We start from the raw sequence: 23,051 nt of genomic DNA on the forward strand, positions 1-23,051 counted from the left end.
TATTACCATGCACAACAAATATCAAAACGTAGGGGAAGAAAAGAAAGAAAGAAAAAACAAACAAACAAAAAAGAAAACCTTCATGGTCTGCTAGGTAATTGGAGTAAACTGGAAATGTGATTTCTGAGTTTTAAATTTTCAACAGTAATCAATTATATTTTAAAATTGTAGTATTTTAAATTTTTCGAGCCAATCTTTTATGGATATAGCATTTAGCCAAAGTAATAATCAAATGAATTGTACAGGCCCAAGACATCTGCCGAAAAATTGGGATCGTTAAACATGAATAATATATCAGTCTTTGTACGCAGGAAATCTTTGTCTATTTTTTTTTTTTGTTTGTTTTTTTTTGAAATTATTCAGTAAATTAAACCAAAAGGAACTACTATGAAAACAGTCTACAAGGACATGTTAAATAGCTTCCTCCTCAACCATAAAAGTGCATCTGTTGGGAATAATTTACAAATATTAGCTTTAACAGGATAATAAATGATGTCACGTCCGATCCGGTCAGCAACAGGTCATGGGAACTGGGGTTTAGGCTGTCGACCCAGATCTCTCCGACTTGCTTCAGTCAGCAAGGAATTATATGTAATTAAGTGTAAAACAGTATATACTCATGTGAAATCAAATGAAATTTATAGAAAAATCATTAGCGTTGGAGTTGTAACTTTTAAAATGCAGTGGGAGGCACCACGGCTTCCTGTATATTAGTGTGTTTGACACTAGGGTGAATATGTGTGTTTCAGCTTCAGTCATCGTGAATGACGGGTTCAAACCTGTGGAAACTCGTTAACTTTGCAACGACACCCCTTCAGTTGGAATATTCCCATACGCATGAAGGCAGCATATTCCTCACTGTCTGGGAGGCGCCTGCGGATCAGGTTTTTGTAAAAGGCACTGGCAACATCTAGTGGTCTGCGAGGGTACTGCAGATACATTTCAGGCCCACATATGGCCTGTCAAAATTGGCTTGGTCAGGCTGCACATTGAATGACACAAAAGTCCATATGAGGGAAACAAGTGTAAACTCAGGATCCCACGACAGTGATGCTTTATTCTTTAAGGAGAGGGTATCATACACACAGAGGAATAAAAGGAAGAGTGCTCAACACAACTAGAGATCATACAACAAAGAAAACACCAACAAAAGACAAAGCTAATAACTAATAAAAAGAGGCAAGGCAGAAATGATCATTTTTCATACTTCTGACTTCACACAGTAACCTCTCCTTGTCAATATACATTTTTTTTCTTAACTGCTCCAGTTTCTAGTGGTGGCTGACAGATGTGATGTTGCAGTGGCTCCTGAAAGTTTTGGTCCAGTTGGTTCATCGCCTTGCTCCCAGTGTCCTCGGCCTACCCATGGGTCCCTAAAGCTGTGTCCCTCTTTAGGGACCGCTCAACCTTCACGGTGCTGGGGTCACATTCTAGCATTTCTCTGATCCAGTCATCGTCCAGAGCCCCCTCTATGAACTCCTCCTGGCTGATGATGGCTGGAGACAAAACAGGGACACAGACTGAAGAGAGCACTACACAGCGATGGACCGAGTGCACAACGATGCTGACCGTCAGTGCACCCTGCCTCTTGGGAGCTGAAACCAGCAACCCTCTGGTCACAATCACACTTTTCTAACCTTTAGGCCACAATCATCATTTGATTCAAGACTGGATATTAATGAAGGGGCACTTAATGGCAAATGACATTTTTTTAACAACAGACTTCAGGATGTTGAAATTAAAATGGCCTTGAATAAAATGAAAAAAGAATATTTCCATCAATATATCGAGGTTTATGTCCCTAAAACCATTTTAGCATTTTATGTGGGCCTGCGGTTTATGCTGTGTCTGCCAGAGGTACTGTAGGCATTTTGATTAAGGTGCATACTAGTGTCCTAAACAATAATAATAATAATAATAATAATAATAATATGTTTTTTTTTTTTAAATTAAACTCTTTTCATTACAGAACATTGATTTTGCACTTAACAAAAGCAGGTCCTATTTAGTAAGCCAAAATACTTTCTGTGCCCATATTTATTTATGTATTGAATATGCACCATGTCTTGTAAAGTATTTTATTGCAAGGAGGACAGTCTTTTCAGTTTGTATGGCACTGAGCCACCTTGAGCTTAGTTTTTGTCAAATGTTCATATTTATCTAATGATGGGAAATGGTTCTTTAGGCTTGGACTATGGCAGAAGCCCTATTGATGCTATTTACAATCTCTTTACAAAAGTTCTTTATAGCACCCTATTCAGTGGTTCTCCATAGTGAAGCTACCAAGAAGGGTTTTTCATCATGATTTTCCTTTTTTCTCTTAACAAACCATAAAATTTTTAGGTTCATAATAGTTCTATATAGAACCGCTAACCTAAGCCTATGTATATGGAATAATAGAGTGTTTGTAAACACAGCCATCACTTGAAACACAGTAAAGAGATCACTGCACCATGCTTTAATGCTTCCTCACCATTATTGTCTTTGTCCAGTCTCACAAATATTCTGTTGGTACATTCCTCAGCTGTAAGTGGGTTGACTTTGGTTAAAGCAGCTGCCACACTCATCTTGTAAACAGCCTGGGGGGAAAAAAGAACTGAAAATGTAATGAAATTGTACCCTCATGCCTGTGGCTGAGTGGGAGGGCTTGTGCTCTCACAATGTCAGAGTACATGTGCAGGTGAGTAGTTCAGTGTACATTTCACCGCTTTAAGTGGTTTGGAAGTGTAGGCCCTATTCTGACTTTGCTTGAGAAGTTTAGGACGGCGTGTACGGTGCACAACGTACGACAGATGGACACACCCACCTGCATGATGTCCAGCATCTCCTCTCGTGTGATGGCTCCATCTTTGTCTTTGTCATAGAGCTTGAATGACCAGCGCAGCTTCTCCACAGGCGAACCCTCAATGAGCATGCTGATGGCCATGACGTACTCCCTGAAGTCAACCACCCCATCCTGCAGCAAAGCACCCTTATTAACACTACCTTTGTTTGTTTGTTGTATAATTATGATTATTATTTTGCTGCTGGCTGCCACATACTTTGTCTACATACCCCGTTACTGTCCAATGTGCGAAATATCTGTTCCGCGTACTCAGATGACTCTTTGCCCACAGTTCCTTTGCAGAAATGCCTTCTGAACTCATGTAGTGTTATCAGCCCACTTGGACATTCATTGATAAATTTTCTATCACAAAATGGATGACAGAGGGTTAAAAAAAAATAACCAAGGATTCCTACAACAGCCCGAACCTTTTCAGTGGTTTCAACAGAAAAACACACCACGCAGCTGTTTGGATGAAGGATCAAATCTGTAGTAGGTGAAAACATGTTCAATAGCCTGAAGAGGATTGAGGCCAACCTGCCCCTGACTTGTAGAGATTAAAGGCACATCAGTGCCAGGATAATTAGGCCAAATAATCACTAGTCACTTTACTACAGCATAGCAAAGTTAAGCTGATCTGTGGCATTTAATCATGAAAATAAAGTAGCCCTACAAACAATACTCTTCAGACTGAAATTTGTGCTCACAGAACAAAACATATCTGGGTAAAGAGGCAAATAAAGTATTTAATCAAAAGAGAGATAGCTCATATCCTAATTGTAAATTTCTTGTTAGCTCCCTCTGCAACGTGAAGAAATCTGTTGTTTAAAGCTCATGTATTGGTGTTTTAAGAAAACTCCCCTCTAGATACTGTTCACAGCCCAAATAGTTGTTAAATGGGAATTCTTACTCATTCAGTAAGCAATTTCAGCCTAGAAGAGAATGCCCCTCTCCACTTTAAACAGGCTTCTATCTTTCAGCTGTAAACATGTAAGGCAATCAGTGGCATGGAATCACTTCGATAAAAGCTCCTCTGATAAGATTGCTCAAGTCAAAATGAAATCTTACCTAAACCACTCATACAGCTCTGTGACATAGGACTCCCCTCTCCTACAGGGCAGAGTGGCAGCTTGTCCCATTCTGTAGATAACATCGGCTCTACATTCACCACTGGCTTTATATACACAGAAATCCCAGCTTATGCTCTGCCTTCTTAGTTGCACTAACCAATGCCTTGTCACATTTGACAAATTAGTCAAACCTAATCGCCTCAAGGGAAACAAAAAGGTGGGATACAAGTGGGTGCAGTTTAATGCAAATGTAATTATTCAAAAAGCAGGTTACTGTGTCTAAACCCGCTTAATTGAAAACAAAAGACGACGGATTGAAAAAGGTCAAGGTGGAAAATTCAGTCAACTTAAAAGTGAGGTTCAGCCCGATTGAACTGCATGCTGATTTGGCTGGTCTCACAATGCTCATGTATTCATGTAAATCATCTACCTACACGTTTGCAAATATGCCCCAAAATTCCTGCTGGGATGTCAGTAAACTAATATTTATTAAGAACTTTTTTTTTTTTTTTTTTTTTTTTACATGGCAGCCTGGACAGATTCTTTGCCATGACCCAGACTTGTTGATAGTAGCAGCAATAATGCCATACACAAGTAAGTGCTTCATTTTTAGCCCCAAAGACAAATAAGGATGAATTCATAAAGCGGCAGAAAGCGGTACAATGGAGGCTTTAGACAACATGTCTATCAATTACAAGCTCCCAACTGCCCAATATGAGCCCAATGTTAGAACCTTCGTTGTGCGCAGTGATTGTTGGATATGAGTAATGTTACTCCATAAAGCACACACACATGCCAGTCTGTCTCATAAGGCAAACACCTGAAGTCCAATGATGTCCAATGTCCAATGAAAAAGTAGAAAAACTAACAAACACTAAATGATACAAAAAGCTGCATGCAATGTAACAACAAAGCAGGACATAACAAAAAAACTTTCCTATCTTAACAAAAAAACAAAACAAAAAAATTACTCTAGCTTAATTGTTCCATTTCAAACTGGGACAGAAGCAACAGCTCACAGCCACCACAAGGTAAGTGGTAGTGTCAGCAGTCTTGCAATCATGGGGAGTTCACAAATATAGTGCAGTGATTTACAGAGGAAAATAAAATAAAATGTACTTTTTGCCTTTAAAATGATAACTGTGACTATGGCACAATTTCATAGCTATTTCTGATTGTTTGCATTTGAGGCCCCTTTGCCTGTTTCATCTATAAACACGCCTCTGATTAGCTCATGATGTGTGCGGCATGACATGGAGCATCAATCTAAACCTCAGATTGATCAAACGATACATTTAATAATTGCAGAAATACCCCTCCATTCAATCAAATCTGTTGAGAGGCCAGACAGGAGGAGAGGTGGCTATGTTTCCAAAAGCACACAGGTAGTATGTGTTGTTTGTCCGTGCAGAAATGTCCCAAGGCACTTCAGACACAGGCAGCCGGGTCCTTGTGAGTTTGGCTCCTCCACCCAGTGGGTCCTCATTATTCAAGCACAAGAGACAAAACGACAGTGTTCTTCATGATTTACAACACAGTTTTCCTATCTTTAAAACCAAGTCCTTATTTGAAAACCCTTAACAGGCCTCATGAGACGACTATAAATAGTGTCCCAACATACCACCAATACAGTGAGCTCCATACATGTTTGAGCAGTAACAGAAGTTCCTATTTTTTGGCTCTGAACCCTCATCAGGTTGCGTGTCAAATAATGAGTGAGGAAAAAATTAAAGACCGCTTAAATCTCAGGATATAAACCACTGATCACATTTTGTAGTGGCCTTAATATTAGCACAAGTTGACAAAAACAAAAGTAATTTTGGTATGTTGTGAACATACACCAACTTGTCAAGATCTAATAATTGTTTTATGACAGTAGTGCAACGATTTAGTTTTGTCCCTACGAGAATTTACCAGTAGACTATATAAAATAAGTATAATAAAATGGTATAATAAAAGTTGTGTATAGTGGTATCAGGTATCAAATATGGCCCAAATAACTATGTGACAAATAGAGAGGATGAATATAGACTGGATTTTAGCTGTTATTTCTTCTAATTTAATAATTGAACTCAATTACTGGTTGGATGGAATACCCTCAAATTGAGTACAAACATCATTAGTGTATTATTTGGCATCAGCAAGGCTTAAAAATAGGCATCCAAAAATACATAAATTTGTCACTGCCAAATGTTTTGAAGCTCACTGTATGACAACAACTTGACATTTGAAAACTTTGGTAATTCAGAGTTTTACCATACATCAGAATGCCCACTGGTAGTCACATGATTCTCAACAGTGTATCAGGAGCCCTTCACTGAGAGGCTACACGGCTCTGCGGCAGAGCAGAGTCCCCAGGATCCAAGTCATCCCACACAAACTAACACGTCACAGATCATACTGTATAATGGCTATTTGTTTTTAGGTTGTAACCAAAATTGTGCAACTGCAAGCATGGGCAATGCAAAATATTCTAAATGAGGTAAATTGTCTATATGGGATCCACATAGCTCAATGGCTCATTCAAATTCTAACCAATTGCTTCATATCACCATTCCCTGCAACATGCGGACAGCTGGCAGTATATTCATTTCTATATACGTTCTGGAGCAAGTTTCTTGCATCATGCATGGTCTAAGAGTGACAAACACGCCGAGAGAGGAAAGAAAATACCGTAAGATTGAGTAGTTCTGGAATGTTAGCGCTGCATAGCTTAATCCCTTCATGTATGCATGACAATCCAGAGTGTTTCTGACAAGCACATGAACCTGGATGAGTTTTTTGACAGACTGCCAGTGCATAACAGTACATGGAAAAACAACAATTCTGATAACAAACAAAAACTTAAGCTATGGCTTACCTGTAAAAGATTATAAAGCTGAAAATAAGTGTAAAAACACAGATGAACAATTTACTCCAACAATACCAGTCCCATTAGTCCAAATACCAATGTACAGTATGTGAGGAAGTATGTCAGAGCTTAAACTGGAGGACAAAATACTACATGCTACACTTGGTAGGAAATGTGTTAATGAATGCTTATAAGGGGTGGTTCTGTTTCTATTACTCCCTGAGTAATCGCCTTCACCGTTCTTAGATTCAGAGATCAAACTAAAACATCACAGATGTGAAATGGGTTCACCGTTAGGCCTCTGGTACCAAACCCCCACCTCAGCCTTTAAAGTGCTATTTCACTTTGGATGATTATTTACAATTTTCAGCGCTCACACATCCACAGGAACTCATGAATGGTCAACCACCAAAACTGGCTGCTCTTTTGACTCTTTTTTGAAAATCTTGTTAAAAAACATAATTCCAATACATTTACAGATTCTGTGTCAGATAGTGTTTCATGCTGTGTACTGAATGTAACCTCATTGTGTATCTGCAATGTTTAGAGCTAGGCAAGAAAAAAAAAATCCAGGGCAGCTAATGCTGGATGTTGACTGCAACTAAATTTCTAAGACGTGTGCAATCTGAAAAATGAAAATATTCTACAAAGTGAAGTATCCCTTTAAGACAGGCACGCCCCGAAGACATGGTGTTTGGAACCATACCAAATGTACACATGTACAGTATGTTCAAGTTGTGTGTACCAGAGAGGTTGTTGTTGGACTGTTAGTATGACAAATGTTCAGATACTGACAGAAGTTAGAGAAAATCTCTGAGCGGCACACCGTTAGGTGACTCTCAAAGTTAGAGGTTATGGAAGTGTGGTCTGTTGTGTTACACTGGCTACCTACAGTCTTGATCCTGAGCGGTCACAGAGACGGGCCAGGTTGTCTGTCTCCTGCCTTGGTGTCATCCTCTTACTTAACTTTAGCATACCTAATCAACTTAATTTTTTTCTCATAAAAAGAGAACTGATTCAGTGCGATTTTTTTGCTCATCACTCCCATCCTTTGTTCAAGTGTAGATAGAGGAGGGAAATATAAACAGTAGTCCCGAGCCATTGTACAGTCATTTGTTTTCATGGGTTCAAATGTTTGGCAGGGGCAAACAAAGGCTGCACACATTCAGGTGCAACACTGAGGCCTCTTTAGAGACACAGAGGATGCCAGCAGACGGGAGGAAAGCAGTGAAGAACAGTGTTTCAGGACAGGCAGACAGCTGTAAGGCTTTAGAGGCACATCCTCTGATGGAAAGTGGGAGAGCAGATGTCCCTTATTGTCATGGATCCCGCTACCTGTTAAGAGCAGCCACCTGAAGATTACACAGCTTATGTGGAAAAAGGTAACTAATAAATAAAAGAAAAAAAAAAACAGTCTTAAAAAACAAGAACGCTGCATCTTGGAGTAACCACTCAAAGCAGTTCTTTCCATCAATGAACTGACAGCCCAAGGTTTTGCCACAGAGTCACACCATATGAAAAGTGTCTACAAAGACCAGTGGATCTCCTCAAAGTCCACAGCCTCGCCCAGGTTTGTGTCCGTCTCCAGGAGGCTCATGATCACTGCCATGGCTGCTTCATCGTTACTAAGACTACTGAGGCCCGGTCCCACCACGCTTTCCAAATCCAGCTGGGGGTTGTCCCCTGGGGAAAGAGTGAGGTTGATAGTTGCAAACTAAAATACAGGACCACACATAATGCATATAAAATTTAGTGTTCATCTGTTTTTCAAAATGAAGCCACAATCACAGGTACGAGGCTAAATCTTGAAGTAATGTTCTTTAGAGGCAAAAATTTAAAGTAAACTTATTAACAGGATCAGAATACCCATGAGTGTTTCTCCTCCGGAGAACGGAGCTCCCTGGGGCTCATCTTCTGAGCTAGACTTTCCTGGTACTTCCATATCTGTTGCCTCTCCATTTGGCACCTGGAGACCACAAAAGCCAGCAAATTAATATCTGAGACAGAGAGGCAGATGTGCCTACAGACATCTGCATATATACTTACATTGCTGCTGGCTTGATTGTGAGCCTGTGGAGACTTATCCTGCAGCAGACTGAACGGACTGACATTACCACTGGAAGGTGATGAGTTCATCCTGCAGCAAAAACACACACCAGAATGACAATGTTGGTCTAACTCAAACAAAAACGCAACTGCAACAAGGAAACTTTTGGCAAGTTTGACTAAATTATTCTGCCCATAACAGAGCACAAAAGTCAAGCTAAAATATCAGTTGTAAAAAACGTGTAGCCAGTGTATGGGAACAATTTGCTATTCACCCACAGTTCAGCAGTGTAGATGGCAACAACCTACACAGATCATTAATACTGTAATAAACAGTGAAAAGTTTCAGACAACAGCGCATGCTCTATTGTTGTGGCATCAAACCTGTTGTAGTCCAGCAGCTCATTGGCAATCTGGGTCCCTATGCTTCCAGCATAAATCATGGTACCAGGGGTGCTGGGGATTCCTGGGATAGCTGCAAGGGACTTCTTGCCATCTTCTAGAAGAAAAATATGTCAAGAACTACAGGAAAAGAAAACCTGTATATTCTACTGTTCCATTTCTACATCAGCATGAAAATTGCATTTGTAAGAAAAAGATTCATCAGAGAGATAATTGAGATGATATCTTTCACAATGCACTTCAACCAACCCTCAGAAGTCTTGGAATTGCTTGGCTGGTCCGACTTGCTTCCTGACCGACTTGTTCGACTGTGGTCATGCCTTGTCATGGGGTGTGAAAAACAGACTGATGAGTTGATTAATCCATATTCATGTCACGACAGTTGTATCACAGTTTGCATGGGTACAAAGATCAGAGAATGAGTCATGAAGCTTGTACTCACGATATGACTGTATTAGTTGACACGATGTATTCTACTTCTTTGGTCCAGGGATTTACAAAACTAAACCACTGACTTTGTAGAGTGACAAAAGAGCCATATTTCGTTTTGAACTTATAGCAATTTGTCTCTATTTTCTCTTTACTTCGCAGCACTGTGGGGGGAAAAAGTCCATTTAAGAGGACTGAACCACGGAAAACAAGCATTTCATACTGTGCTATAGAGCAATCTATCTTGGGAGTGATTATAGCAAGGCTATCATTATCATTTGCTTAAGGTTTAAAATATAGGCAGCAGAGGACCAGCAGAGGAAATGAAATAAAAATTGGGAAAACCATCAGGACTTTCTGGGACAAAAATATAACATGTGGAAGCTGCACAATGCAAAGCAGTGACCTACTTAATTAAACTGAACCATATCAACATGGACTGTTTTTTAAAATTGAGGTCAGTGATTCATTTGTAGATCACCACCACAACTGAAAACCAAAATCTGCTCTTTACTGCTCTATATGATAAAAGGATGTTACTATCATCTTGGGAGACAAAATTCACTAAAAGTGGATCATAAAAGATAGTCAAACAAAGAGAAATGGATGTCACTTACCTTTTCGGTGTCTATCAGCTAAATGTGGTAAGTCATCTTGGTGGAAGTACTCATAGCATGACGTCCCGAGCAGTTCCTGGGGCACATAACCGAGAATGGTCGTCGCTCTGTGGAGAAAAGGAGGAGCTCGATGTTAAGAGAACAAGCTATACCAAAATATAGTTGTTTTTCTTGGTTTTTCTTTGCATGCACTTTTGTTTTGCTTCCTTGTGTTTTATTTTGTGCATTCTGCATTACACGAGTTTGTTCTGTGACTGATTGTTGATAAGTAACATCTATGAGGGCTCATTCTTTGAAAAAACAATAAAAGGGAATGCAGCAGTACAGTGTTTTTTTTCTAGTTTCTTTGGATGCTAAGTCACCCAGCACCACACTTGGTGCAAGATTTTCACGACGGATCCGACTATTCATGAGAGCCATTATTCACAGTCTGCACTGCACTGCATACTATTTTCTAAAACTAACAATGGTGTTATACAAGATTATTTTCCAACAGTTCCAAAATCCTGTAGCCCTAAAAAACCAATGCATTTCAGGATTGAAGGGGGAAGATCAACCACAAACTTAGCATTCTCGACAAAACTCGCATCCAAATGATGCATGATGTATAACAGCAAACAAAGACGCATGCTTCCTGTGGGTGTGCTGCCTTCTTGGTAAACTGTAAGTTAGCCTGGTCTCTGATAAAGACAGGTCCATGCTGACCTTGCCTTAATGAACCATGAATAAAATGCATTACTTTTGATAATGACAACAAGCAGCACCCTGAATCACAAGAGGATTGCTACCTTTGATCAACAAAGGTGAATTTGCCATCCATGGCGTAGCGGGTGATGAACTCTGTGGGTTTAACCCGCACCTCTCCATTAACCTGGGGAGATGTGTGGGAGTGGACACGCCCCACTGCCACCAGGCAGCTGAAATGGGAGCTGTCTTTGTCTGTATCTGCCTCGCCCTCTGCTCCCAATTGACTTGTGGGCCAGCTGCGCATGTAGCCTGTACAGTGGACTGTACAGTATTTCTGGGACTCTGCAGACACAGACACATACCAAACATACATATACCATATGCACAATAATATTTCATATACAACTGTAGCATAAAATAACAAGCAATAAATAAATAAGAAAATAAAATGGGTTCTTTTCATAACTATTTCTTGTAATCAGTGACATATCTTATAATTAGCTACAGCAAAGAAAAACAAACTTGTATGCTCATTGATCTGCTAATTAAAACACCAGATTATTTCCTTCCCTACCTTTCTTTTTGGAGGTGCTGGCCTGGAATTCCTTCTCTTCCACTTTGACAGAAATCTTATTATACTTCATACGGCAGAAAAAAGAGCGCCGTGCACCTGAACATAGCCGCGCTGCACCGACTGGGAGGTCAGCCTGGACCTGCAGACCAGCTGGAAACAACAAACAAGTGTTAAACGTGCACTCCCACACACAAAAGCACATCATAAAAATGAATACTTTACTTTTAGCATCTATTAGCCGTTCACGAGGGTAGGGTTCAGAGGCTGACAGCTGCTCCATCACTTTGCCCATGTCCTTAGGGTGTATGTAATCAAACAAACTCTGTCCAATCAGCTCTGCCTGTAGGGAGAACAAACAGCTTACAGAAACACTCCCAAACTAATAAAGTCCTCTTGATTAAAAAAAAAAAAAAAAAAACGTTTACTGAAACTGAAGCATTTCCTGCTGATGAACTATAAATGTATGTAACATTGCGAATTGGTTGCCAGCCCTGGAAAACACCAGACACACACTGAACATGTAGCCGGTTCAATGTTCAAATTGGAGAAGGGGAAACCCACCAGGAATGTTTTTCAATGCAGCTCTCCCTGAGTGAAATGTACTACCTGCAGGGCTGGGCGATATGGACAAAATGAAATATCATAAAATGTTTGACCAAATACTCTGATAACAATATTGTGACAATACTGTAGGAATGGCTAAAGTTGCTTTCTTAAGATATTTAGACATTTATTATTAATTAATAACATGGATATGACCACAAAGCAGGTAGAGGCAACTGCTAGAATAAGTTGAGCATCTTTTTACTGTAATGCAGCTTTAAAAACCATGAAAAGACAACAATTATGCCATGTCATGATAGTAAAATATCCAAATTCCCAAAAGATGTCTAGTCTAATATCAGAATATCAATATATCACCCAGCTGTACTCACCTGGCACGGAAAACGCTTCAGCCAATAGCTGACAATAGGATACACTTTCATTGTACTGCACTCTAAAAAGGCAACAGTATCCTACTTTTCCACTTTGGTGGTTGACAAAATATTGACCATCCTCTTTAGTCTAATGCATCAAAGCAGCCATGTGTATTTGCTAAGGACCTTTTGCTCAGCTAGTGTAGTGAATAGGCAATGTTTGAACAAGCCTACGGGACCTACCAGGGCTCAAAACTACCTTTCCCCAATTTAAATAGCCGCTGCTTGCCAACACGTCTTGGGTTCATATTCAAATTTAAACTCAGTATTGTCAGCAAACATGAGTTTGTCACCAACAAAGGCAAAATGTATAGATTTGAAAAGTGTAAACTGACTGATTCCAAGCTACAAGATTTAGTAAATTAAAAACATGGGCCAGTAAATATCACAATAAACAATACAACACAGTTGTTGTGTCCACTCTGAACATGTGTTAACAAAAAGGTCTGTGTCTGGTGTGTCCAGGGCTTCACATGAGAAAACGCTGCAACCCAAAGAAACAAAAACAAACAAAAAGTGTTACCCGACTATAGTGTAATATCTTTGTGACGGACTCGGAGACAAAAACTATTTTTCCACGATCACAGCCGACCACAAACAGGAAGCCATCTGCAGCCTGCGCAACAGAGACAACAGGAGGGAGGAGAGGGGATCCAAGTGACTACATGCTCAAGTGAAAGAGGGTGAAAGAAGAATATGGCACTTTCCATAACCAACACAGCTCTCCTGGCTGTAATTCAGCATATATTTCACATTGTAAGTGAGTAATTTAGAAGATGCATTTAGAGCTCAATGCATATTTAGAGTTTTTATGTTAAATTTATGTTTAACAGATCTGCAGTAAAGCCACAGGCATCCTCATCGACTGAAAAACAAGATGTTTCTCGGCACACAACGTAGACAAGAGGAAGAAGAATTATTATTGCTTAAAAACCAATGTGTTTCAGCATGTGGCCACCATCAGGGTTATACAATGCTATACAGGAGCCAGTTTAAATACAATTCTTACAATAAAACAACCAATCACTTAAAGGAACAATAGCACAGAACAAATGAGTACGAAACTGCACAATAACCAATAGAATGGTAACACGTTCACCCCCTTCAGACTCATGCTTTATCTACAAACGTGGCTTGAATCATCTTGTTTTTCAGGTGATATTGACTATTCTATACACCCTGTTGGTTTGGGTGAATTTGTGCCAGATCATCAGATGCAATCCCCACTGACTGCGGCACTGTATGACTCTTAGGTTTTTCCAGGCGTGGCCCTCTTAGTGGCTACAAAATGATCTGGCATTTGACCGCAGATATCAGTTTTCTTTGGTTTGAGAGGATACAGGCTAAACTTGGTTTAAAGATGATTTAACATGGCTCAGAGGCGTTCCATTAGAGTCATGCATTCTGGACTTAATGAGCTAGTTGTCTGTTTCAGAAGGAAGTTTACCTTGAGGACAAGATGTTTGAGCTCCTCATCAGGAAGGAATGATGGTTTGTAGTTTGCTTCAGAGAAAGAGCTGGTTGAACCTGAGGAACAGTGACAAACAAGTCTGAGTCCAACCTGATATTACTACAGTACACACTGAATCTGAATATAACACTGACAATTTTTTTGGCATTCTCCCTTTATGAGACAGCCTAAAGTAGACATAGAAAGTTAAAATTTAGAGAGATAGTGGGAAGAGACACAATAAAGGCACATGCCTTAAACCACTGAGTCATCAGGAGGATGCCCTGACAATGGCTGTACACACTGAATTAACTACTCTGCATTAATGTGTTAGAAGACAAGGTCAATGTGGATTAGTTTTAATACCACTGGCTATTGATTGGCTCCGTACCTTTGAGAGATTTGAGGTGCTGCACAGCCATCCTAAGCACGGTTAATTTGTCCAATTTACGTGACATGGGGTTACAAGTAGGAATCATGGCCGACAGCTTGTCAATCAGATTGTTCATCTTGTCTCGCCGCCTCTTCTCAATTTGGCTGTGTGGCTCCCTGCAGAGAGATGAATTAACAAACAGGAGGAGATGGAAACACATGAGAATAAATTCCCTGCTTACACATTATAAATTAACTTTCCAAGAACCTTAGTCACAGACATTCAGACAGTAAAACTGCATGAATGTAGGAATAACTTGATGATGACGTTTTAAACTAGCAAAATACAGCCTACCTGAAGCACTTAATTTTCACATGTTGGTCCTCTCCTTCTGACCTGCAGGACAGACACATACCAACAATGAAGGATACAACTGTCTAACAACAGTATGGAAATGCAATGTAGTACATAATAAATGCTGTTCTGAGAATTCTTCAGGATGGTACCTGTCTTGGTCATCTTCCATATCCGCATCAACAATGGAAGCTGATTTTGTTTCCCTAGGGAAAAAAGTACATCGATATAAACAACAGCCACCATCAATTCAAGGTTGTTGGTTAAATCAAGCTCCTGTAGGCAAAATGCATTCTCAAAATGCATGCAATGTGTGTTTAAAAAGTCTCATACTCACTGGTTATCTATGCTGCCCTTGCGCTTCCTGGGCATTTCCATGCTCACAGACATGCCAGCGGCTGAGGTTGGGGACATTAAGCTGGGCAGAGAGACAGAATGGCTTTGGCTTTCCTCCACCAGCACATCCTCTGAAACACACAAGACACAGCATGTTGCTATGAAAGGTAATGAGGTAGGGACACATCAGTACTTTTCCTCAGTTGTTATCATCATGTCACGGCCCAAATGAGTACACTAATCTCACCCAGAGCTGTAAACGTGCTCACGTGCTCAATGCAACAACTCCAACAACACCAGCAGCCTTGTTGAGTGGTGGACATCTGGTGGCCGTGAACTGCATCTGTCCCACAACACGTAGGCAGCATGTTGCCTACATGTGTTCAAGTGTTTTCACTGATTTCTATGATTCTTCAGTCAGGGCTCTAAAGTGACTATTTCACTCACTTTTACCCCTAAAAACAATGTGCAAGTCAACATTTCAAACTACTATAATCTTTTGTTACAAACATTGACATACTGGCCGAATACAAAACAACTGTGAATGTTACATCAAGCTTACAGTATAGCCGCCTACCAGTAGTTGCAGATACACTGACCACTGGTCCACTGACAGAACAGCACCAAACATGTGGTAGTTTAAAACTTTACTTGCATGCAAACATGCAGCAGCTACTTTACAATAAAAGCCTCCCACTGCTTCACCAATGGAAAGCTTTTGATATGAAACAGTGGCCTTTGCATCTAGTAGGCATGGGCCAGTGTGTGATTTTAGTGGTATGTGCTATGGAACACACACACACACACACACACACACACACACACAGTATAAATCTGGATGTAATAAACTGTTCATTTAAAAACACTGTTACTTTAACATTTATCACTGTACTCCTAAACTTCCTTGTATGTTAATTTTCATAACATTCCACAATAATGACAAACAAACAATGTTGACAGCCATGAAATTGAGCCATATGACTGACCATAGAAAAATAAAAGAAACACATCCAAAACAGTGTTTTTGGATGAGCATGTCAGCTCCTATTTATAGCGATAAAAAGACTGCTCCCATTGATTTTCATTTGAACTGTTATTACACATTACTTGTCTCATCATTTGCTTAACATGTTCTAATGAGTTCTGAAAGTCTTTTGGGGAAAACAACATGACTAAATACCAAATAAATATGCAGAACTCAGTGTGCAATTGCAAGACAAGTTCATTTATGCAGTCCTTTATCACAAACATGCCTCAAAGGACTTCACTTGTTTCATTATATACATGAAAACCAATAAAGGAAAGAAACGCTGCCAGAATTTGACACTCCTGACAGGTACTCTTTGGGGCAGGGTAGGGCAGCCAGATGGATAATTAGAATAAACAAAGTTTTGCCTCTGCACTACAAAGACTTGAACTGTACAGGCAACCCAGGAAAAGGTAGGCTATAGCAAGGCACTCTGTCTTCAGAGAAACAAGCCCTTTTTCTTTCATACCGAGCAGGCATGACATCAACCCTTGACCAGCTGCTCTGACTGAAATTCACCTGTGGCCCCACATATTTGTCAGTGTTTTTGAGAGAGACTAGAATAAATGACACGAGACAAACAAAAACTGGCTCATACTCACCTCTCTCTGCTCCACAGACCCAGTGACCCAAATCGCCATTAACAGATCGGCAACAACCTGATTTTAATCCTACTCCCTACAGTCAAGAGCTGTAGGATTACAGGGTCATGGAGAAGACAACTAGATGACTACAGATCAGGCCACACATGTATACCTCAGTCGTCTCCCTCCCACAATCCCTCTCTCCAACACACCTGTTCATCAGCTCATTCATTGAAACACACTCCCACTCTTCCTCAATCCCTGAATGAGAGTTTGTTCCATTCAGATGACCTCTCATTCAGGACCGCCTGCTCCCATAATAGGCCATGGTATCAAATTAACTGATGGCTTTTTATTTTTTGTGATTAATCTAAATTGTTAAATGCACTGAGTAAAAATACAGTAATTGATGCAGCATCTTTTAGTACATTTTAACAAATAAATAAAAAATAAATAATGTGACTGCTCAAACTACACCCCCTTGCTTTGGTTAAACTAAGCAATAAGCACAACAATGTCTTTACGGGGTTTTATTTACATTTTTGGACATATTTTCTAGTTACTGTGGGAAATCTTTTTTTTTTTTTTTTTTTGATGATGGTGGTTATGCTATGATTTGTTCTTTAATTTATCATTCATGGCCGTGTGATGTAAAACATTAGAGTTATTAAGTCTCAAACACATAAACATTAAAAGAAGAGGGAAACAGGCCAAAACCAGTTACTGCTTGAGCAGGTTAACACTGCTATTCTATGTTATTTATAAACACAAAAACCATAAATATAATATTCATCCATGTTTAAATATCCATGGATTGGATACAAAGACTCAGATCTACCAGAATGGAACCATCTATAACAACAAGGGCATGCACATTCATGCAACACCACACCATTTTCCACAGTTAACGAGCACACCGGTATAAGGCTGTAAACAAAACCGGGTCAACAATGTAGCCCAATTGTGCATAAGCTGTACACAGAATACTGCCTTGACAAAGAAACTGAAAATAGATTTGATGGAGGTAAAATGGTCTCTGTGTAATCAATACACAGAAAGGCTATAGGAAACGGATGTCTGCAAAGAAGCTATAGTACACTTAATTAGTACCACTCAGGCTTCAGGCATAGTATCAGTGTGTAGGAGGAATAATATGACATTGCAAGCTTTTTTAGTCTTTATATTGTTGTCCATTTTCCGCCTTTTTTTTATCACAGTGTTTTTGTACACATTTTCCACATTATGCATATTACAGTTTGACATTCAAATCATGTAATGTTGGTAAATAGCTTTTCTAGCACCATCCTGCTTGATGTTCACAAAGTTATAAGCCCCTTTTATATATGCTCTGAACTCTGCAACATACCAAATTAGCTGGCGGAGTTGAATATGTGAATACAAATGATGGCGTCACTTGCGCTGCACTTTATCCTGCCAGCTCCCCGGGTCCTCAAAACATGCAGCTGAGCCCATGTGTGAAAAGAGCAGGAAACTGTCCGGAGTAGGCACAGTGAGCAAGTGGGCATTCTGATGATTTTTTTATCATGAGACTGGCACAAAACTGGAAGAATACAAAGATCCAAACAGTGATCATAAGTCCATGGCCTCCTCTGCCACCTTCGATGTGCTGTCAATAAAACACTGCTATTTCCACAGTGGGACTTTTTGCGTCATGTTCTGCCTCCTGGACGCTTTACCCAGATGTCACCCCTCACCTAGAGCTATAAGGAGGTATTTCCTGTGTGAACTCATCTGACATGGACAATCTCTTGTTGTGTGCTACATGTGTGAAAGGGCAGCTCCGCCTAAGGTCCGGACTTCATGTGTGAAAGCGGCTATACTCACATTTGGGCTCTGGCCAAAAAGTGCACAGTCTCCTATTGTTTGCCACTGAGCAGCTTGATGTGAATAACTGCAGGCTGAGCGCCTTGTTCAAGGAGTATCTCAACAACATTTGTATTCCAAGAGAAGAACAGAGAAAGGACAGCAACTTCAACTGGCAACTCTCTGGTCACAAATCCATTTTTATGTTTTTACCGCCTGCAGTTAACTGTCCACTAGTGTAAACCACCTTTTCAATTTGTGTTCTACTTGACAGAGGGAGATTTGTTCCGGGAGGAAGCAATTTTGATAAGCAGAGTCCAGAATTATTATTTTTTGGCTCATCTGCCATTGGCAGGTAAACTGAGAAAATTTACCAGCTAAAAATATTTGTTACTGGCCATAAAACTGCATCATGCATTATCACAAACGCTGCATTTCAGCCTCATATTTTAGCCAGGATCTCGGGGTTCTTTTGACATTCAGACGGCACTTTTCGCAACAACACAAACCGCCAGGACTTCTCTCTTCGCCCTCATGTTTTCTTTTTGGTGGCTTGACACTAGAAATGTGTCACCATGTCTCTAACAACATGTAACACAGGTGTCTCTCAGAACAAAAACACAGACTGACATGGTGTAGAAAGTGCTAAGTAGTAGTACTAGTTGATTTAGTTGGTTGACATCACCATACATATGGTGGACAGTGAGGGTCACATTAGTCTCAGCCAGTACAAATAACAAACACAGCGATGAAAGCCCAAATTTACCTGCATTTGGTGGTTATATGGTATTTTTTTGGATCCTGTTAATATGGCTTTGCATCATCACAAATGAGTCGGGCTCCCACTAATGTAAACTGCGAACCTAGAGGTGATGTGTACTTTTGTTGCAAAGTCAGATGAATGAAATTTGAGCTGTCATACACACTAGCTACATCGCCAGATTGAACCTACACTGTTGGCTTGTGATAACAGTCTATATAAAAGGCCAAAACAGACCGGTGCCAAACTGTGTGCATCAAAATACCCAGCCCTATAATTTTCTATGTACAGCCCCACACTGACGGCCAGGAGTGTGCTGGCACGCCACCTCATGCTATTGTCCTATTTACAGCCTTACTCTCCCTGAAAAAACACATTTTTTCGTTTTTGTGTGTGGTCTTCACGCATTCCAGCATGACGCTTCCATAGGTGCTAGGTGTGTGGTGCCAGTTTGTTTTCAGCTTGATAGTGTTCAGCAGGCAAATAGTGAGAATAGGTTGGATTTCAGGGCAAACCAGAGGCTGAAAAGGTAAACACTAGGCGGTGTAGATGATAGGACATTATGTGTTTAAAACTGTTGGCTGTGAGCCAAAAAATGTATTTGTCTGTATGAAGACCGATCAAAGCACTTTGTACATTTATACTAATCATCCACGTGAGAGTCCCCTGTGGCTACTCAACTGACATAAGGCTTTTCTTTTTATACCACAACACACTCTTACTCAGCCAAACCCAACTCGTCAGGTCAGTGCAGACAAATAAAGCTCAGAAAACAGATGCTTTGAGTTTCAGTGAACACAACCATATAACTGCTAATTCCTTAAATCACTTTACCTAATTCTATCAAAAGGTTAACCATACAACCAACCACTTGACACATTAGCAAGTGTTTAAGGGACTGATGATTATCCTCTTGAGGAGAGGACAGTTACTCAGCTGCCCAGTCTCTTTTATAAAACATAAATGCATGACAACAACATTTGCTGTAATGGGATAAGAATAATATTGTTTTTGATAACGAAGTATCTCAATAGTCTGAGTGTTCCCAAAACTCCACCACAAAGCTGAAGACCATTTATTGACAAAGTTTTGGTACAAAGTTTGTTTTTTATATCAAAAGTTGGTTATCTTAAGCGTTCTCTCTCTCTGGATTGAGCGGTGGATAACAGAGCTGGGCAATATATTGTGATATAAGACTGGGCATTGTCTAGGATTTTAGATCCGAATATTGTGATATTGCATGAGTGATGCAGTTTCCAGTGATGCAGTTTTCTGACCTTACTAGACTGTTCTAGCTGTTCCACTGACATACACATTACTAATGATTGTTTATCAAAAATAACTCATGTTTAAATATCTCATAAAAAGCAACAATAATCATCCCTTTAAATTCATCACAATATTGATAGTGAGGTATCTGGCAAAAGATATCCTACTTGATTTAGTACACACCGCCCAGCCCTGGTGGATAAGCTGCAGCAACCCCAACATGATAAACTGTAAGCTGCTGCAAAACCTTCACTTACTCATTAATTATTTTTTGCAAACCACAGACTGCAAAACATCAAAATAGGTCTTCTATCAAGGTTTATCTCCTGACAATTTTTAATAAAATATTTAAATATTCCACAGAATCACTGTGCTATTATTATGAATCAGATATAACTGAGCAAACAGGAAAATGTCCAATAACTAATGTCCCTCTAGTTTGACCTACATTTTATATAACTGTCACGCTACACAAATGGGTCAAAAAAGTGAAAAAAACTAACTGTATTTCAAAACACACGCGCAAAGGGAAAATATCATTAATTTGTTGATGCAATCATTTAATTCAATACTGTGGGTGACAATAATAAAAGCCTTATGGCCTAACTGTGGTTTCCAGATTCATTCTTTCACAAAAGTTTTGAAAAAGTGCGCTTTATTTAACAATATTCGATCTATACATTTATCTTTGCTCAGTTTGGGCTTTACAGTTAGCGCCGAGGGCTGCACAACCCCATATGATCTGTTTTGATGTTTCCAGCTTAACTAACAGAGGCTGGATTTGGGAAGTTGTCTTAATGTGGTTAAAGGTGGCCTTTAAATCATAAGCATAATTTCAGGGGTCTGCTCCATCAACACACTCATCATATTGTGGAAAATGACCCTGATTGAGCCGGCGTATTCGTGCAAGGCTTGTTTCGGTCGCTGAAAAATGTGTTAAATTCAGGTTAGGGGCGTATGATACCATAACAACTGAAAAATGAAAAAGCAGCCATCATGTTATGGTTGTCCACCGTCATATGAACAAGCCGCGGCTGTGCTTGAGGCTGACGATCGTCCTGTGTCACGTAACGTTAGCCAGGCCTACAAACACCAAGCGTCTGTCCAAAACAACCCACCTCACTGCACCTCCATACCCAATGAGGAGTAAACCCCCGAAAAATATCAATCACGATCAACGGTGTAGGGCTGTAAAACCACATCGAAATGAAACGCTGACGCCCCGATTCGCTCTCGGTTGACTGGAGGTCGTTGTCCAGGCAAACAGGCCTAGCGTCACTATGCTAAGCTAACGTCTGCGCTCAGCCGTGTAGATTAATGCTAAACACATTTACACCCCGTCTGTAAATATCCATCATGATACACCGGAAAGTAGCCATCTTCTGCGTGTTTTACCATTTGTTGAAGGCTATAATGTTGTGCAACGTTACATAACGTTAAATGGCGTAGAGGAAACACCTCACTTTGCTCCACTGATCTACTGACCTAGTTTCGGAAAAGCGCAAAGTTACTGCCAGTCGTTTGGAAATTACCAGAAACCCTCCGCGGCGGTTTGCTGTTATTGTGACAAACGACAAAACGGCCGACCCAACATGGCTCAAGTGGCACTTGTAACACATTATTTAAAACAGGGAAACGTCCTCTGACTTGTCTGTTACCTGCCGGTTCACCAGTCGCTCTGTCATCGCCGCCAGCCGCTGCAGTCCTGGCCGACATGGCTGGAGCCGGAGCCGGTGTACTGGGACCCGGGACTCCAATGCATGGATGAGGCGATTGACGACTGCCGGATGCTGTGTTAATGAGACCGCTTTGGAGGGCAGGCGTGAGGGGGCAAAGGGTTGTATAATTGCCTTATTTTCTTCGGTGGGGAAGGGAGAGGGGGGACACAGAAATGTGCTAAAGTAGGCTGTCCGCTGTACAATCACGGACTGTGTTCAAATCAGGGAAAACGCGGAAGACTGGGTGCAGTCTCCTCCTACCGGCGCCGATTTTTTTACCCAGGTAGCCGACGGAATGTTGCACATGTTGGGTCGTTGTGGCTTATTGGTTAAGTAGTTAAAGTTAGGCTTAGGTTAAGATTATGGTTGGGTATAGGTGGTTATGGCTAACATTGAAGTAAAAGCTGTAGATAACTAATGCAAGTCAATTAGAAATTCCGTCGCCTTACTAGGAAAAAACAGTCACCACCGCAGCTTCACCGTTCATGTGGTGCCTCCAAGTGCCACCGGAAAGTTTGATATTTTGGGTTCCACGCACATGCTTGCCCAAAAAGTATTAACACCTGGGAAATGATTAATTTTCAATGATATCACTTGCCGATTTGTGGTGTCATACCAACTACCGGTAATGTAAATATATTTGATTGTGATTTTATTGTTCAGCTTTCTATATAAATTCCGTGTTCATTTTCGCCATTTGTTTACGTGTAGGTGCCATGCACATAAAGCATCCTCGGGAATAAATGAATTAAAACACCATTCTCATAAATGGCACATGTTTTCTCCCATGCACTCAGCCACCAAAAACACTTTTGTTACAGGATCCAGTTTGTCTTCATATATCCCACCGAAAGCAGGCGAGTTCAACGCGCAACCAGT

General features: G+C 40.3%; 2 protein-coding genes across 4 annotated transcripts; both read right to left on the reverse strand.

Annotated features, from left to right (window-relative positions):
* Window positions 1-1,046: 1,046 nt before the first annotated feature.
* Window positions 1,047-4,288, reverse strand: LOC115360214 (guanylyl cyclase inhibitory protein). The gene is made up of 5 exons (XM_030052945.1): window positions 3,893-4,288; window positions 3,055-3,187; window positions 2,807-2,956; window positions 2,474-2,579; window positions 1,047-1,496 (listed from the first exon to the last, which is right to left on the reverse strand). The coding sequence occupies exons 1-5, from the start codon at window positions 3,961-3,963 to the stop codon at window positions 1,360-1,362; spliced, it is 597 nt and encodes a 198-aa protein (XP_029908805.1). The 5' UTR covers window positions 3,964-4,288; the 3' UTR covers window positions 1,047-1,359.
* Window positions 4,289-4,391: 103 nt separating this feature from the next.
* Window positions 4,392-22,383, reverse strand: bmal2 (basic helix-loop-helix ARNT like 2). Of its 3 annotated transcripts, none has more exons than XM_030052911.1 (17): window positions 22,113-22,383; window positions 14,992-15,121; window positions 14,807-14,860; window positions 14,655-14,696; window positions 14,319-14,476; window positions 13,925-14,004; window positions 13,001-13,093; window positions 11,723-11,840; window positions 11,501-11,650; window positions 11,028-11,268; window positions 10,240-10,346; window positions 9,636-9,786; window positions 9,443-9,513; window positions 9,176-9,287; window positions 8,792-8,882; window positions 8,612-8,711; window positions 4,392-8,428 (listed from the first exon to the last, which is right to left on the reverse strand). In XM_030052911.1, exons 1-17 carry the CDS (start codon window positions 22,168-22,170, stop codon window positions 8,271-8,273), a joined length of 1,914 nt encoding a protein of 637 aa, XP_029908771.1. In that variant the 5' UTR covers window positions 22,171-22,383; the 3' UTR covers window positions 4,392-8,270. The 3 variants fall into 3 exon arrangements, with proteins under 3 accessions (XP_029908771.1, XP_029908770.1, XP_029908772.1); XM_030052910.1 differs by having other exon boundaries at window positions 9,176-9,290; XM_030052912.1 differs by lacking the exon at window positions 13,001-13,093 and having other exon boundaries at window positions 9,176-9,290.
* Window positions 22,384-23,051: the final 668 nt, after the last annotated feature.

Source organism: Myripristis murdjan, chromosome 6 (assembly GCF_902150065.1).
Source record: "Myripristis murdjan chromosome 6, fMyrMur1.1, whole genome shotgun sequence".
Lineage (NCBI taxonomy): Eukaryota > Metazoa > Chordata > Actinopteri > Holocentriformes > Holocentridae > Myripristis > Myripristis murdjan.

What these genes read in the sequence shown, in the direction of transcription:
- LOC115360214 (XM_030052945.1), bottom strand. Translation starts at nt 3,963, where the DNA reads ATGGGACAAGCTGCCACTCTGCCCTGTAGGAGAGGGGAGTCCTATGTC. An exon ending in GAGCTGTATGAGTGGTTTAG is followed by an intron (nt 3,188 to 3,892) that starts GTAAGATTTCAT and finishes ATTTTGTGATAG; the next exon opens with AAAATTTATCAATGAATGTC. An exon ending in ACTGGACAAAGACAATAATG is followed by an intron (nt 1,497 to 2,473) that starts GTGAGGAAGCAT and finishes TTTTGTCTCCAG; the next exon opens with CCATCATCAGCCAGGAGGAG.
- bmal2 (XM_030052910.1), bottom strand. Translation starts at nt 22,170, where the DNA reads ATGTCGGCCAGGACTGCAGCGGCTGGCGGCGATGACAGAGCGACTGGT. An exon ending in ACGGCTAATAGATGCTAAAA is followed by an intron (nt 11,651 to 11,722) that starts GTAAAGTATTCA and finishes TGTTGTTTCCAG; the next exon opens with CTGGTCTGCAGGTCCAGGCT. An exon ending in TCAACTAATACAGTCATATC is followed by an intron (nt 9,514 to 9,635) that starts GTGAGTACAAGC and finishes CCCCATGACAAG; the next exon opens with GCATGACCACAGTCGAACAA.